This window comes from Syngnathus leptorhynchus, chromosome 5 (genome assembly GCF_054491065.1).
Source record: "Syngnathus leptorhynchus isolate UIUO chromosome 5, UIUO_Slep, whole genome shotgun sequence".
Lineage (NCBI taxonomy): Eukaryota > Metazoa > Chordata > Actinopteri > Syngnathiformes > Syngnathidae > Syngnathus > Syngnathus leptorhynchus.
In genome coordinates, this window is record NC_141199.1 from 6,864,545 (window position 1) to 6,881,131 (window position 16,587).

The 16,587-nt window shown below is 37.7% G+C and overlaps 1 protein-coding gene across 4 annotated transcripts in view; it reads left to right on the forward strand.

Moving 5' to 3' along the window:
• The window catches only part of rptor (regulatory associated protein of MTOR, complex 1), a 101,754-nt gene that overhangs the window by 17,600 nt on the left and 67,567 nt on the right, over positions 1-16,587 (forward strand). For all 4 annotated transcript variants that reach the window (XM_085911670.1, XM_085911672.1, XM_085911671.1 and 1 more), the window contains exons 5-8: positions 4,165-4,323; positions 5,546-5,692; positions 8,908-9,083; positions 14,891-14,950. In XM_085911670.1, coding sequence (XP_085767796.1) covers positions 4,165-4,323; positions 5,546-5,692; positions 8,908-9,083; positions 14,891-14,950 — 542 coding nt within the window. The remainder of the gene's footprint in view (positions 1-4,164; positions 4,324-5,545; positions 5,693-8,907; positions 9,084-14,890; positions 14,951-16,587) is intronic.

The following is a 16,587-nucleotide window of genomic DNA, read 5'->3' on the forward strand; positions in this document are numbered from 1 at the left end:
TGTGAGGTCACATCCTCACTAACGAGAAGTGGAGGACACTACAGGATGCCTTCCATAAAATTACTGAACGATTTTCCCAATTTTTACTGTCAAAGTTTTATGTTTGCTTTTGGAGTCCGTGTTTTAATATGTACTTTTTGTATAGGTATGGCTTTATGATTTAATTGTTGAGGAAAACCACAAGATCGCTGGTCTCTTCCCACCCCGTTTTACGAGTTACTTTTTTAGCAAGTCATGTATCTTACAGAATTGCTGACTTGTTCAAATACAGTATAAGCTTGGCTGGCTATCTTTTTTTGGCCGAATTCCTGCATGTATCTTCTTCCATGCAACACATCGGAAATTATCGATGAATAAGGCACCTTCACTTTTCGGGGTCATCAGCGCTTTTGGCTTGAAAGGTGTTGATAAATGTTTAGTTCAAGATGTCAGCAACATTTTTTAAGATCTTTAAAACGAAAAAGGTCACACTAGCTCAGAACTAGCTATTAAGCTTTGGGTCTTTAGGTTTCTGCTACAAATATGATAAAAAAATAGGAAAATTGCAAATTGTACCTTTTGATTCATGATTACTAACGAGGCCGACCCCACCAACCCAACCTAACCTGCCCCTAATTTACATATTTCAAACAGTTCAATGAGCATGAACATTGGCGCATATGACTCTCCATTAAGCTACCAGAATGTAGAAAAGGTGTTTTGACCTATATATTTAAAGCTTACAAGTAAATTTCAGCAAAAAATTGTCTTTCAACATAGAAAATATGCTAAGTGAGAAGTCTTTCTTCGTTGAACAGCAGTTTGAATTCTTAGACTCCACAATGCAATTGTTTAGGCTTTTTTTAAAAATATATTCTAAATTGATTTCTATTAAAGTGTAGCGTCTTCTGATGATTCACTCTGCAGATGGAGCTATTGGTCCTCACATCCCTGGCTGGCCTCATTAAAAGAAAAAATATCAATATGTCACAAGACAATCAGCTTTGTTAACAGCTGCACTGCATCTTTCAGTCCAAATTCTGTCCCTCGTGTCAGCCTTAATATTTCCCCAGCTTGTTGGTGGATGCTAAGACCTCTATATCTCACTGCGGACTAATTAGTGGGCCGGCCTTCTGTCTAAATTGTAAGTGTACCTCCATGAACCTTCACTTTTCAATGAATGGCTCCCTCCTGCTCTACTGATGGCCTGCACTCCTCTCCCTCAAATTCTGTCTCAAGGCAGTAAGGGATATCTGTATCAGTGACCTGACTAGTCGTGGCCTTTTAATAGGCTCATTTTGTAATATGATGTCTGCCTAGCTGTCCATCTTTAAAAGCAATCACACTTAACCCTGACATTGAAAGACATTAGTTTAGCACAGTGTAGCTGGCCCCTGCTCATTGATTTACACTGACATCACAATTTCCAGGATGACATTGAAGGAATTAAATTGCAATTTTAATTAAAATGCTGCTCTAATGTATGGAAATGGCCAATCTTTTTTTTTCTGCTTTTATGTGCTGAAGACGACAAGTGAATGTAATCTATCAGCAGGATTGAGTGAGCTGTATGCAGGCATTCCTAATGCTAGTTTACATAACGTCTAAAAATTCAATAGGATTTAGTTCAGGGTGACGCATTGGTTAGCACGTTTGCCTCGGAGAATGGAGGTTGTGGGTTAGATTCTGGCTTCGGCCTGCCTGTGTCGGGTTTGCATGTTTTCCCTGTGCCTGTGTAGGTTTCCTCCGGGTACTCCGGTTTGCGTCATAAGCCAATTGAGCACTTTGGGGTTTCCAACTGTGTTTCCTGCAATTGGCTGGCAACCAGTTCAGCGTGTCCCCCGCCCATTGGCCACAGCATGCCCGTGACCCTCGGGAGAAAAAGCAGTTCAGAAAATTGATGGATGGATGGATTTAATTCAGGGCTCATAGAAATTCTTGTTGCAAAACCAATGACCTGCGACTGAGACCAAGATTTCTGACACTAGGCAGGACATTTCTCTCGAGGATACCTTGATATGGTAGGCCTGCAACAAAAAGAAACATCTGTCTCGGAAGATTGTTTATGATTTGACCAAACGAATCATTACATTTTAAAACCATTGCATCAAGATATCTTTTGAATTATACCTTAAGAGAGATCTACACCAGATACAAATTGGTTTGTTGTTGCTGATTACCTTTTATTATTTTTTTTATTTTGTATATATTTATTTAACTTGGATAGTTTAGGGATGTGTTGCCTTGTAAACATGAGAAAAACGAGATCAGTTTGAATCGTAATCCCAATAATTTAGATCCTTGAATGGTCTTGTACCCTATGTATCGAGAATCGTATCGAAGCGTCTTCTGTGAAGAGATGCACACTTAAGATTTGAGATTGCTGCACAGATAGATCAAGACACATTTCAGTTGATGTTATTATTCATTGTCAATCCTTACTGTTGACCTATGAGGTGTTATTTATCTAATTGCCGTAATTTGTTTTTAATTAGACATTCCTGAAAATATAGTTTACACCTTTGACATTGAAAGGAAATTGGCTGCATAGTCGCAACATGAGGCTCACAGTGATGGATCGGTGACGTGTCCCCGCTCACTCTACTCATCGGACCTGCTGCGAACTGAGTCAGTCATGCCCACAGGCCCCAGCAGGACTACTGTCCCGGGTGAAATGACACATAGCTCCGGTCACGGGCTGCTCGCTAATAAACTGAATGTACAATTCTTCTGACATTTGGACATGGTGTAAAATGATTTTCATTCGATATTGGATGCACTTATAAGACAAAATATCCTTAAGTGACGCTTAGTTGTGCAAATATTTGGAAATGTGTGCCTGTAGGTAAAATAATAAATGTTTTAAAAAATTAAGAGTTAACTGATTTGTTTGGTTATAAATTGAGTGTCTCTTTTTTGTCAAAAGCCAGGATGGTTTAAGATTCACAAATATGTGAACAACTCTATCTGCAAATTGTCAGCCGTGAACAAAAGGTGGATTATGTACCTCCATGGGGATCCTTGTTTAAGACCATCAAGCTGCAACATAGGGGATTCATTCATGTCATACTTCAGGAAGGCTTGATTTGAAATCTATATTATTTTGAGTTTATTTTTCGGCTCTCATGTCACACATGCAACACAAGTTACCCGTGCCAATATAGCTTTCTAATTACACTGATTTTAATCCTACTTCAAATAGTAGGCTAATTGATTGATTAGATATTTTTTTATAAAATTTTCTTTAAATTTAACTTAAAGTCTGAGGGAGACACCTTATAAGCCCGTCAGGGTTTCTAGTCTTCCTTGCGCATGACTATTTTCTTTGAATTATTTTTTTTTCTTCATGTGACATTTGTGTTATTTTGTGTGTGCTAAATGAAAAATAGAAAATAAAAAAAATAGCTGCCAAATAGGCACATCTCTAGTCTACTGTACTGTATATATCGGTGACACTTGCAGCTGGAATTACATGGACTAGTTTCTGTTGATTACGCAACAGGCCATTGGCAGCTAATTCTGGAACTAACATACTTTGACAGCTACTGTAAAAAGGGGACTCTTTAAATGGATTTTCTGTCCTTTAAATCTGAACTCCGGGTCCTTTAAATTGAGGTTTCTTCTGCTGAATGGAATGGTAAACAACTCCACCCCCCCCCCCCCCCCAAACTTTCTCTTTTTACTAATGTTTGACTTCACAAATTATAGTAGTGCCATCATTTTCTCAACAAAGTAGCAAACATTCATGAGGATTTGTACGCCTCCCTTGTATATGTTTAACTACTCAATGCTCAATGTATGTGCCTCTTCTCTGAGCCTTCTTGTCGTAACATTCATTCATTTAGTAGACCCCCGTGCTGTCCCACTGATCCCTGTTGGCGTTGCATCATTTAATACGATGAATATAAAGGCAATGCTTAGTCTTCGTTTTTATGCCACTTTCTCTCACAGTTCTGCAGGGATAAGAAGCGGTGAATATGTATATGACATATAAATGTATTCTATGCATATCTGGAGAGTTTGCCCTCATAGTAAAAGGATAAAACGGCATAAAGCACCCTAGTATTTTTTCTTTGCACTACTCATCGAACCAAGCACTCTAAATGAGGCTGAAATTTTAAATTGTTGTACAGCAAAATTTTGGATCATTTCACTCATGCTCATGTCATCTTTCATGTGTTTCAGGCACGTTACAAACAAAGCCTGGACCCCACAGTGGATGAGGTGAAAAAGCTATGCACATCTCTCAGGCGAAATGCCAAAGAGGAGCGGGTCCTCTTTCACTACAATGGCCATGGGGTTCCACGGCCCACTGTCAATGGAGAAATTTGGGTTTTTAATAAGGTAACACTCAACTCGTTAATAATCCATTGAGAACGTATTATGTTTATTTTTTATTGGAATTCAAAATGTAATTTTAAATTAAGCTTATAATCACAGCTGAGTTAGAGTCAATATATGTAAATCCCCTTGAAAAGTAATAAATGTGCTTCATTTCAATAAAGGGTATCTTATTTTATTATTAGTCTAAAAAAAATGCCATATGTGCCAGATTGGTGTGACAATTTACCTGAGCGTTTAATTTACGGGAAAAAAGCGTTTGCCTTTGGATCACTCATTCATTCATACAGTATTGAAATTTTATTTTATCCTCCAATTCTAATGACTTGATGTTTTCAATTTTATTAGATTTTATTTATTATATGCAAAATACATTCCAGTCATCTCAGCGAACATGTATTGCAATAAATGTCTAAAAACAAGAAAATAATACAATATCAAAGGGAAGTACTTAAGCCTTTACACAATTAGTAAAACAAATAAACACATGAAGGCATAGAGTTAAAAAAAAAATCCACTCAAAAATTTGATCAAAAACTTACTTTATTAACATAATACAAATGTTTACTGAATTAATATATGACTAAGCAAATTCAGTTTATTAGTGGATTTTAAAATGAGATTTATTTAGATGAGTCTTTTAGAGATAAATATCTTTCTTATTGTACCACAATTTGAGATGTCCTACATGTTTGAGACAAGGTTTGTGCTAGAGTTAAGATTAGATTTAATACTTTAACAAATAAGAAAATAAATCTTAAAACAGGATGTTATGAAACACTCCAAAACATTTTTGGGGGGTAAGAACCAAATAATTTGCAGCATGCTTGCTGTTATCCCAGGGCTAATCTTCAGTGAAGACATGAAATATTGTTTTGAGTTTTTCATTGCCCCTATTCAATAAACGACCACTGATGCAGTGTTGTCTTCTAAACTTAGCTGCTGCCACTCGATCCCCAGCACACTCACAGCCGTCGTGTCCTTTTAGCTTCTTCTGTTCTTCCTCTGATTTCTTTTCAATAAGTTGTTCATTATGCACATTTCATTCACAAAAAAAATTGCATCCTGACTGCCAATAGTGATGTCTGATCATTAGCCTCTTCCTGTTTGATCACCCACATTTTGCTTAAATTGACGTCATTGATCATTAATAATTCTACGAAATCAATTTTATGGTGCCACACCACTCTAATTCTTTCACCACTCTCATGTGTTCCTCTTCAAGAACTACACCCAGTACATCCCCCTGTCCATCTATGACCTTCAGACCTGGATGGGGAGCCCCTCCATTTTTGTTTATGACTGCTCCAATGCTGGAATCATTGTCACGTCCTTCAAACAGTTCGCCCTGCAGCGAGAACAGGAGCTGGAGGTGCGCACACACACACACACACGCACGCACGCACGCACGCACACACACACTGTTATTGTTGTGATTCATAAATATATTCTTCATGAGAGCTGGCTCATTGAATGAAACATACACCTAAAAAAACAGTAATTTTACATTGGGTATGCTGTTTGATGATGTATATAATTCTTTATCCTTTTGATAAAAACATGTGACGTGCGTATGTGTGGTGGTGAACATACATATATCTTTAAACATGCCCTTTAAAAATAATGGAAGTAAATGTTTCTAGAATTTGTTTTAATCATGGAAATATAGGTCATTCCAAAAAGAGGAGTTTAGCCATATACAGTAGTAAAAAAAAAAAAGAAATCTGTGGAAAAATATGAATTATTCAAGGTGCATTGAGGTGCAAATTCTTATTGAATTGTAGCCCTCACAATTCACAATTGAATCAAATGTTGAGGTGGCAAGGGATTCCCACCCCTAATTCAAGAGATAATTATGTCAACACAAATGTTGGTTATTTTGAATAGAGCAAAGCTAGAGTATAATGTGGAGGACATCCACAACAAGCAAAACACATTTGTGATCGAAGACAATAGAAGCTGATAAAAATCTTTCACTGTATTTATCCAACATAAAGCCTTTTTTTTGTCTTTTGTTTTGAAAAGAACTTGAGCAAATTGCTGCCACACTAATCCCGGACAGTTCTTTGGTTTCACCAACTTGCACTAGTGCACTGAAAGTATTTATCTGTAGCAGTAACATTACCAGTCAGTGTTAACTGATGTATAAATATAATTGTAAATAGCTTTTACTACTTCCTCTGGTAGTGGATTAAATGACAGATGCCCCTGTAAATCCAGCAAAAGTTACATATATTGTAAAATCTACAAAGCTTGAGTGATTGCTCTTCACACCCCCTCATGCAGGAAGTCCATAACGTGCTTCGGTCATAGAAGATGAAGGGACATTTTAATCATTCAAAAGATGATCCATGCAGCGGGGGACCCCCACCTCGCCCACCCACTGGTCAAGCATCCTTTTCATAGCAGTGTGTGACAGCACATTGGTGGTGCACATAAGCATACAATCGGCACATACTGCTATTTTCAGCCTTACGTAGCGATATGGCTTTGGTACGTTCACATTTTGAATACTCAGTAAGACATACTGTCGATGAAGATGTCGACATGAAATAGAGAGCTGCAGGAAATCTAGGATGTCTCAGTTGCTGCACGGCAGCAGCCTTTTGACGTTCATGCGTGCATGCCGCCTCCTGAGTGCACCTGGTTTGTTTTAAATATCTCATCACTCTCTGTGTGCACTTAGCCTACATATTCACTGCATTAGCTGTGGAGCTTTTCTCAGACTGAAAGGAAACAAATCGTACTCGATGCGCAGAAACAAAGAACCGCCTGACCTTTGGTGTGGATTGGTTGGGTGTTTTGGTTGTCATAGTTTCCACAAAATGTTTACAGTCATTTGAATGTGTATGCTTGTCTTTTTGTGTGATGTGACTGACTGATGACTATTCCGGCATGTATTAAGTTTACTGGGAGCGGTTCCAGTACCATGCACACCTAATGAAGATATTTGAGCTAGAAAATGGTGGATCGGCGGGTTTAGAGTAATAGATTCTACCTATTACGAATACTTTTGCTTGGTTGTGGTCGCTTTGTAGAAGCTTTGTTTTACTGTGATGGTGATCGTGATCATGTTACATGCATCCAGTCCTTCCCTGTTGAATTAGTCTCATTAATTAGTGTCACTTAAAAGAAAAGCATTCCAAGCTTTTGCGTCGGTCTCAAATATTCACAGCAGAGGACAAAGAAAAGAAACCTGCCATGGTGATTTTTATGGTAATTTGTGAGATTACAATATGCTAATGTGATAATTACGCTGGATACGTTGCATTAATCAGCTTCCGCTGGCAATGCTGTCATATTTACCTCAAGGATTAGTGTGGCACACACGTTCTCTAAATTTTCTTTCAGGCGACGATGCAATTCTGAGGGTGACACAACTTGGACCTCACAGAACGTGCTGCTTTGTTTGCTAAAAACAACAACAACAAAAGAGTCATGCTATAGCAAGATCGCTACACATAAGTACGTCATCAAACTGCTGCCCACTCACACCTGAAAAAGCCTTATAGGCCTGTAGAGAAATTACTTTTATGACAAATTCAATGTTCTTTTGATTATATATCAGCATAAACCATCCATCCATTCTCTTGTCCTCATTCGGGTCACAGGCTTGCTAGAACTTATCCCAGCTATCATTGGGCAAGAGGCTGGGTAGAACCTGAACTGGTTGCCTACCAGTCACGGGCAGAAAAGTAAACTATTCACATTAACTCCTACAGACAATTTAGTGGTCAGTCAACCTACCATGCATGTTTTTGGAATGTGGAAGGAAACCAGAATACCCAGAGAAAATTCCCATAAGAATAGGGAGAACATGCAAACTCCACATGAAAGGCCGGAGCATGGATTCAAACCCTCGACCTCAGGACTGTGCGGTGGATGGGCTAAGTAGTCATCCACCATGTCGCCCTATCGCCTTAATATTAGTTCAAAATTCAATCATGGGACTGACGTTGACTTCACCCATGTTTTCATTTCATTAAGATAAAATGTGCAGAGTTGGATCAAAATGTCAGGAAAGAAAGTGTCTGCTGTTTCTCAGTATGAGTATGGTGTTGTGAACTTTCTAAGAATGTATGGTGGAAAATTCTTCCTAAGAACACGCCTCCTTATAAATTGGGACACACACACACACACACACACACACACACACACACACACACACACACACACACACACACACACATTCACACACACACACACACACACACACACACACACACACACACACACACACACACACACACACAAACACGTTTAGTCCTTTGCAGAGCTGGACTAAATTATGCTATATTAGCGGACCAGGGACGTAAAGGGCATAAAAAAGTAGTTTGCACTGTTTTGGGAATAAACGAAGCCGATTTAATTGTTTTGAACACTATTTTTCCTGTATGTCAATCGTAATCTGTCCTTCTTCTCGAATTATTTCCCAGATGTAGTCCCTGTAATAATCAAAGCTGAAATTGTTTAGGCCCGGCTGGGGGGCAAAAGGGTTCCAGTTTCATTCATACTTGATATACGTTAGATGTGATGTGTTCAAATAAATTAAACCAGCAGAATCAGTGTCTTGGTATGTCTTTGCAGGTGGCCGCCATCAATCCTAGCCATCCACTTGCTCAGATGCCGCTGCCACCTTCCATGAAGAACTGTATCCAACTGGCTGCCTGCGAGGCTAGCGAGTTGTTACCAATGAACCCTGACCTCCCCGCTGACCTTTTCACCTCCTGCCTCACCACACCTATAAAGATTGCCTTGCGGTGGTAAGTTTTTTGCACATTCATACATTTGCTTGATACATCCATGAATCACATAGGGTATTTTAATCAAGATTTAAGAACAGACACACTGAATAAAACTAACATTTTTATGCAGATGAGTAAGTGCGCTTTTTTTTTTTGCTCATGCCTCAACCCTTTGACTTAATATTGGCTATGCACAGACATAGCAATCTTTGATGGGTGAAAAAACAATAAACCAACCTCAAGCAGAGTGCTACACAGAGGATGGTCCCTACATGGGCGTCTAGTAAAAAGGTAATACCTGATGATATTCAGGAAAATATGTTCATTTGGCAGGCTCGTCTACTCCAACCACCCGATGTGAGCGTATAACAATATCAACTTTAAATGATAATTTTTCCTGGAGCAAACTGGTTGCATCTGCCAAGCAGCACGTTTGTGTGTGCATCAAGCTGAGTGGCTTTCACATGGTGATCACATCAGCAATCACTTCAAAGAATCCACCCTCTGAGATTCAAGTTTAAATTCAGCCACACACAGAGCGACTTTGCTAAAAAGACAGAACTGGTCACAAGTTAATGTGAATTAATGTTTTGAAGCATCGTTGATTATTTTACTGAACCGCCCAGGCGGTTGTTGCTATATTTCCCAATCAGAAAAGAGAAGAGGGTGAGAACATGAGGGCTGGTCAGACTCTGCAGAATATGTCCATTTTCTTCATATTCCTTGATGCAAATTTTATAGCGTCCTAACACTGCTGGCCTCAAAGACTGGAGAAACCATCAAAAATTGTTTTGTTTTTTTAACTGTACAGCACGATGATTTCATCTTACCACGATACATCATTTATGCAACTTAGCAGTGCTGCAGTATTTAGTTCTCCATTGAAAATCATAGTTTCCTAGCTCGTGAAGGATAGGGATATAGTATTAGCTGTATATTTTCAGAATACAGTATATTATCAGTTGAAATGTTACGTCATATTTACAAAGGTCATCTGAGCGTTGTTTTTCATGCTGTACTTCAAAATGCTCTCCTTTATATCAATATTGTCTGTTGTCTCGTCTTTTTACACGAGTGCCTCCACGCGCCGCACACACCAGCCTGTGTGCATTTTCATTACAGGCGTCAGACAGATGATTGAACACGTTTTCCATTCAAAATTCAATCTCGTCTTTAAACTTTCCATGACGCATTTTCTGTTAGTGAGAGTGACAGGCTACCTTCAAGAAGTGGCCTACAGCAGCCATAATGTTTCTTTCCTGCCATAAATGTTGAAGAGTTTAGTCACTCTTCCACTGCTCTAAATCCACATATAGCTATGACCTTCAGCATAATGAACCCTCAGTATTATGCCATTAATATTGATATCCCTCACCGACATTTTATTTCATAGATCAAGCTTCTGAATTATACTGACTCAAGTGTTCCTTGAAGCTTTGTAACTTTATTAATTGATGTCGTGTCCTGTGACTGTTTAGTAAAAAAAAGCTTTAATTAGTTACTCCATTTACTATTACACCTTCAAAATGGACCAAATCCATTTTGCAATCAACATACAGTGCACATGAGGCTATGATGAATTGTCCCCTTGCGTATTATCTAGAGGTGTCAAAATAAATTGATTTGGAATTAATAAATTATCAAATGAATCAAATACGTCTCTCAATAATCAATTAATAGTTTAGACCCATTCTTTCCCTAAAAATATCAAAATCCTCTGACTAGCACTTTGAGATTCTTTTATGAAGCTTTACTTTTATGAAGCTTTACAAATAAAATATATTATTATTATTATTATTATTATTATTATTATTATAATTTCAGCCCCTCAACAGAAATTATTTTCTAATTTCTGTAGTCCTTCATGAAAGCAGATTAATTGATTGTGTGTTTTATCAAAATAAGACATTTGCTAATATTTGCTTTTATTTTGGAAAACAATGACTAAACCAATACCAGAATCCATTTCAAAAGGTCTTGGTGAGTACAACTACAACTACTCGGATGATTTTGCTAAATTGTTGTTTAGTTGTTTTTTATCACCAAACAATACTAAATAAACAACAGTAGTGTTACTAATTGGTTATTAAACCATTTTTTTTCCTAATAGAAATAAAATCTATCTAATTAATCAATAGAATATTTTAAAAAAAAATATTTGATAGTGACAGTATCAGTACGGTGCCAGAAAAAATGCTGTACATCACTAGTGAATTATTTTAAATTCAGCACAAAATTTGTGACCGTGATCAGAGAGAATAACAACTGCATTGAGGAGACTCCTTGTGCTCCGACCTCACTTTTTAGATATATATGTAGCCTTCTTCCCTCTTATCTGCTAGTTTGAATAACAGCACCATTACCTCATTTTTTTCTGCTCTTCATATGAAATTATGCGAATTGTTCTCCGATTTTTCTTCAATTTGCATAGCTTTAGAAAACGATGAGTACTGTATACAGTATTTGCTGGAGTTTGCAAGTGGGTGAAGGGATGCACTGATATGTGAGTATACCTGGGTTTTAAATTTTAATGAGGGGCAGCAAGGCATGTATGATTGTGGTACAGAAGGGGAGAGAGAGAGAGAGAGAGACGAGAAACGGGCAGGCTGTGTGCATGCTTACATCACATTGCTCAGCTGTGCAGAAAACCTTTACCAATAGATATCCATCTTTCATGATTTTGCCCCTGCTTTGATCAACCATTTGATCCAGGATGTGGAAAATAGAGAGGAAAGGCACAGGACATAACTGATTTACAGAAAGAGAATAGTACAAATACAAAATTGTTCAGCAGATATCTAGGTTTTCTTTATTGAGTAATCTTATAACATGATTGACAAAAAAAAAACCACATTTTTGTCTCAGAATCTTGGAAATCGATTTTGCCAAGCTTATTGCCTCTTGTTGATACACGTTTTACAATTACTTATGAACATCTAACAATGAAATAAGTTATTTTAAAAATAAAATAGTTTATTATTGCTACACTTTAGCCAATACCATCTTAAAAAACGAAGCACATAAATTTAAGCTGTTTTACGTAGTGAAATATCAATCAATTATTGATGAGATCTTTTTTCCCCACCATGTATTAAATATTCACGACTTATGCAAAGGCATGTGCTGTATGCTTTCTGTTATTGCTGCTACCTTTCAACATTGCAGTTAAGATTGGATGAGAGAGATAGACCATGTCATTATGTATGCTATGAACAGTGTGCTTTCCATAAAGAGAGGAAACACGGATGAGACTTTAATATACAGTAAGAGGCTAGGCTCACATTTTAATTTTAATTTATGGGGCTCCCCTGACATATACACCTGCCTCATTATGGTCTTACAAATCTGACTTCAGCTCTATGCTTCAGTTTTACAGTAAAAAAAAAAAAGCCATTGCAACAGTTATACATGGTACATTATACCACCTTGATCTTGTTTGAGGAGCTCCTCTGCTCCATTGATCTAGGATGATCTATAAACGTGGGTACGTACACATATATATTTTGGTGTGCTTCTCAAATGAGGATCAGAGGTTGTGGTTTGGTGCTTTTTTTTTTTTTTTCCTGACCCACTGATCACATGGATGAACATGGATGACTTTTACTTTTTTACTCCTACTTAATAAATTATTGGGACTTTTGATCCTTACTTGAGTCATTGTTGTAAAGTAACAGTACTCCTGAGTATGATATTTGGCTAGTCTTCCCACATGTGGCTATACTGCAACATAAATATCAGATCTCACTTGCCCTTGCCATGTCCCAGCCGAGGTGGCGACAGAAGTGGCTACTTCGCGAGTTGCCGCTCGGACTGAACTGAGAATGAAATTAATCAGTAATCAGTTCATGCAGACATTCCATTGAGTATGCTCATGCAAGACATGTTTGTTTGAACAAATCATTTGGCAATTGCAAAACACCAAAACCAGTCTGAGTTGCGTTCAGTGCCTCTATGGTCAGGCGTGTACGTTTGAATTCACAATCAAAGCAAAAAACAAACAAACTGTATTATTTTCAGCAATTTCATTGATAATTTCAATAACAACAGTAATTTTATCCTAATTATGTATGCACTCAATGGAGCATTTTATTTTGAAAGTCAAACAAATCTAAATGTAATCATTGTTTACAGTTTGAACAAATCAAAATTCAGCCGATGGTTTTTGGATAGTATAACCTTCAGCCCATCTCTGCTCTCTTTCTCCTCTTCCTCCCATTCCACAGGGGTTGGGGAAGAACTGAATTTTCTCTTATGCAACCTTCCTCAATTGTTGTAGCTCTGTTTACACTGGCTTGACTCTCTGTTACTGTCAGAAAGCTACAATATTTCCAACTCCTGTATAATTCAGAGATAAGTCAATTTCCTATATACTGCGCTATGTATTATTCTGAGGCAAATAATTGCTTAATTAACATGAATGCATGTGTCGTTGTATGCACAATCTTTTAAGTTACAGTTCATGAAAGAAAATTGAGAGTTCCTTAGCATAGTCAGCTGTGTTTATTGTTTAGTCTGAGACATTCAAAGCCCTTCATTATCTTGTCTCTTCATGCATGACTTTTCTCAACGATATGTGATATTTAAATTCCCCCACCTGGACGTGGAAACCAAGAGATGTGAGAATTTTGAATTAATACTCTCTCAAGTCATTAATCACCAATTCAAACCACCATGTCCTTGTCTGACAAATAACTGTTGACATGCATTAATTAGCTTACCACCTCCTATAGGTTTAATGTTACAGATTCTCAAAGTAACAGCATTAGTGTTTTTTTGGGCTCTGGTATTTTGGTTGTGCTTAATGCACCAGTATGGAGAAATAGTTTAACTTAAATATTTATTTGTGTAGCTAAAATGTGATGTTATTTTCATCTTTTTTCTATTTAAAAAAACATTTATGATGTTTAAGAAAAAAATCACATTATTTGCCAAGATATTGTAACTGAATATTAAGCTTGTTTAATTTATGACGTACAGTGGTTCTTAACCTTGTTAGAAGAACCGAACCCCACGAGCTTCATATGTGCATTCACCAAACCCCTCCTATGTGGAAAAATAAATAGTTTTTTTCAAATTCACAACATAGATTTTTTTACTGGTGCACAAAATGAGCCGTGCACAAACATCACCTTGTTCAAAGAACAAAACCAACACAATGCATGAGCTAACAACAAATTACATACCTGCAAATCAGTGTGACTTCTGCAGTTGCCCTTGCGAGACCAGTTCAAACATGTGTCATCACAAATTTAAATGACAAATCAGGTGTGATCGGACCTCCGCAGTGGAAGCTCTGCTGAACACCTAAGACCGACTCACCGAACCCCTAGGGTTCGATCGAACTCAGGTTAAGAACCACTGATTTATGAAGAAAGAAGCTCAAAGAACCCCAGTGAGTAGATCAAATGCTTAAATTACAAGGTGAACTCACTTTGAAGTTCCTCATTCTTGTTCCAAATGATAAAATGTCATAATATTGAAGGAGTCCACATAAAGCACCTCCTTATGCTGGATGGTCTCTTCTCATTTTTATTCCAGGTGGTCTAATACATTTATTTAGCACTATACCTTCCCTCACCCAGGTATATAATGCCACACCCAAATGCAATGTCAAAATGAACTCAGTGAGTCTCCTCACACCTCTCAAGACAACCAGCTGTGGCTACTGTGAGCTAACTCTTCACTGTAAACAATACAAGCACATCTACTACTACTAACTACTATAACTCAGACAAGTTACCTGTTAAGGAAATGATGAATTCTGAAGTTCTGAGTATGTTTGAAACCGACATCTTCACATCTCACAAATATTTGTTTTTCTCTAGGTTTTGCATGCAGAAGAGTGCTAAGTTGGTGCCTGGGGTGACGTTAGACCTTATTGAAAAGTAAGTGATTGTCTTAAAGGTACTGCACTTTCTCAAACATACACAGTTGCAGATGTAAGTGTGTGGTCCTTTGGAATTTCTTGGAATTCTGCAAAAATTGGTCATGAAATGTGATCATCTCAATCACAGTCATAAACAGAATCAATTTAATTTCCTAACACCACCCAAACAATTGCTTCTTAGCTGTGATATGACTCAACTTTTAAATAATGCATTTGTGTGTGTATATATATGTATTTCCGTACATATTGACTTTTCTTTGTAGTTGCAATCCATATTGCTATACTGTATTTTCCATGACTAAAAGAAGTATGTGACCCCTACGCCTAGGTTAAAAAACTCTCCAAAAGCTGTAATCAGAGGCAGGCAGGATTGAACTGTCTGTTATAAAAACACAAATTTTGAGTTTTATATTCTCGTTGACCACAGTGGACCATGCCACAGACACCGAGCTCTCGGAATACCCACAATTAAGTTTTGTCATGGACCAGCCAGGATGTAGTGAAACATAACTTCATTATTAATTATCTGTTCAAAACAAAAGGTCCATTTTCCAACGTTATCCGCTTGTGGTTTATTAAAATAAGCATGCCAGGTTTGCCTCCTTTCTTGGCGGTCCAATTTGTTGTCTCATCATCTGCCAAATTAATGCAACCTGGGATTGCTTATTTGAGCTTTATTCTTCAGTATACAACTTCAGCATGTGCTACAATGATCAGCTGATATTATTTTAAAACTTAATTTTAAAACAATCACAATGGTTCCGTTCCTGGGCCATAATACAGCCACACAGTCCACAACATTGTTTCATGGAAACTGGTCAGTTTGATCCAGTTGTACTATTTTCTGCGCCTTTTAATCCGGTGCGCCTTGTATATGAAATACATAATTTCTAAAATGAAAAATTCATTGAAGGTGTGCCCAATGTTCCCTCTAATTTTTCAAGTGTCTGTGCAAACACACTAGCTCCCTGTGCACACTGTGGACCACTGCGTGCAACACTAGATTAAATAAATAAATAAATAAATAAAAATATTGTCGATGAGAACTTTAACTTACTCTGGGTCAGATTTTGTTTTGTGTGACATCTCGTTCCTTTTCTGTCGGTCTTTTGTGCTCTTCTGCAATAATGTACCAAAACCCCTGTCCCATCTTGAGTCTTTGTACAATTCCAACAGCTTTCAAATGACATTTCTGCTGAATGTATCGCTTGAGGTAGTCCAACTTCCATTCAGTCCAGATTTTTCCCTCCATAAACTGGCCTGCCACTTTGCCTTCACTGCATGTTTTGCATAGTAGATCTTTCTCACTCGAAAAAAAGAAAATCTCATTCCATCTTAAAAGAACCGCCGCATCTCTTATTTACTTTGGCTTGGCAAGTGGATGTGTCCCTGCTCGTTCGTTTCACCATTATAAGGGTTTAGCTAACTTAGCATTTGCGTCTCTTGACTCCACCGCACTGTTGTTAGCAAGCTAACCTGCACGGCACTGATGGGCAAGACACATTTTCAGGCACTGTCAATGCTACGATTGGCTATGTAGCATAAGTGAACCATATCATTGGCTGGACATCTGTCAATCACTGATTTACACTACAGAAAGTCACAGAAAGTAAATCATTCATCCACTTAATTATT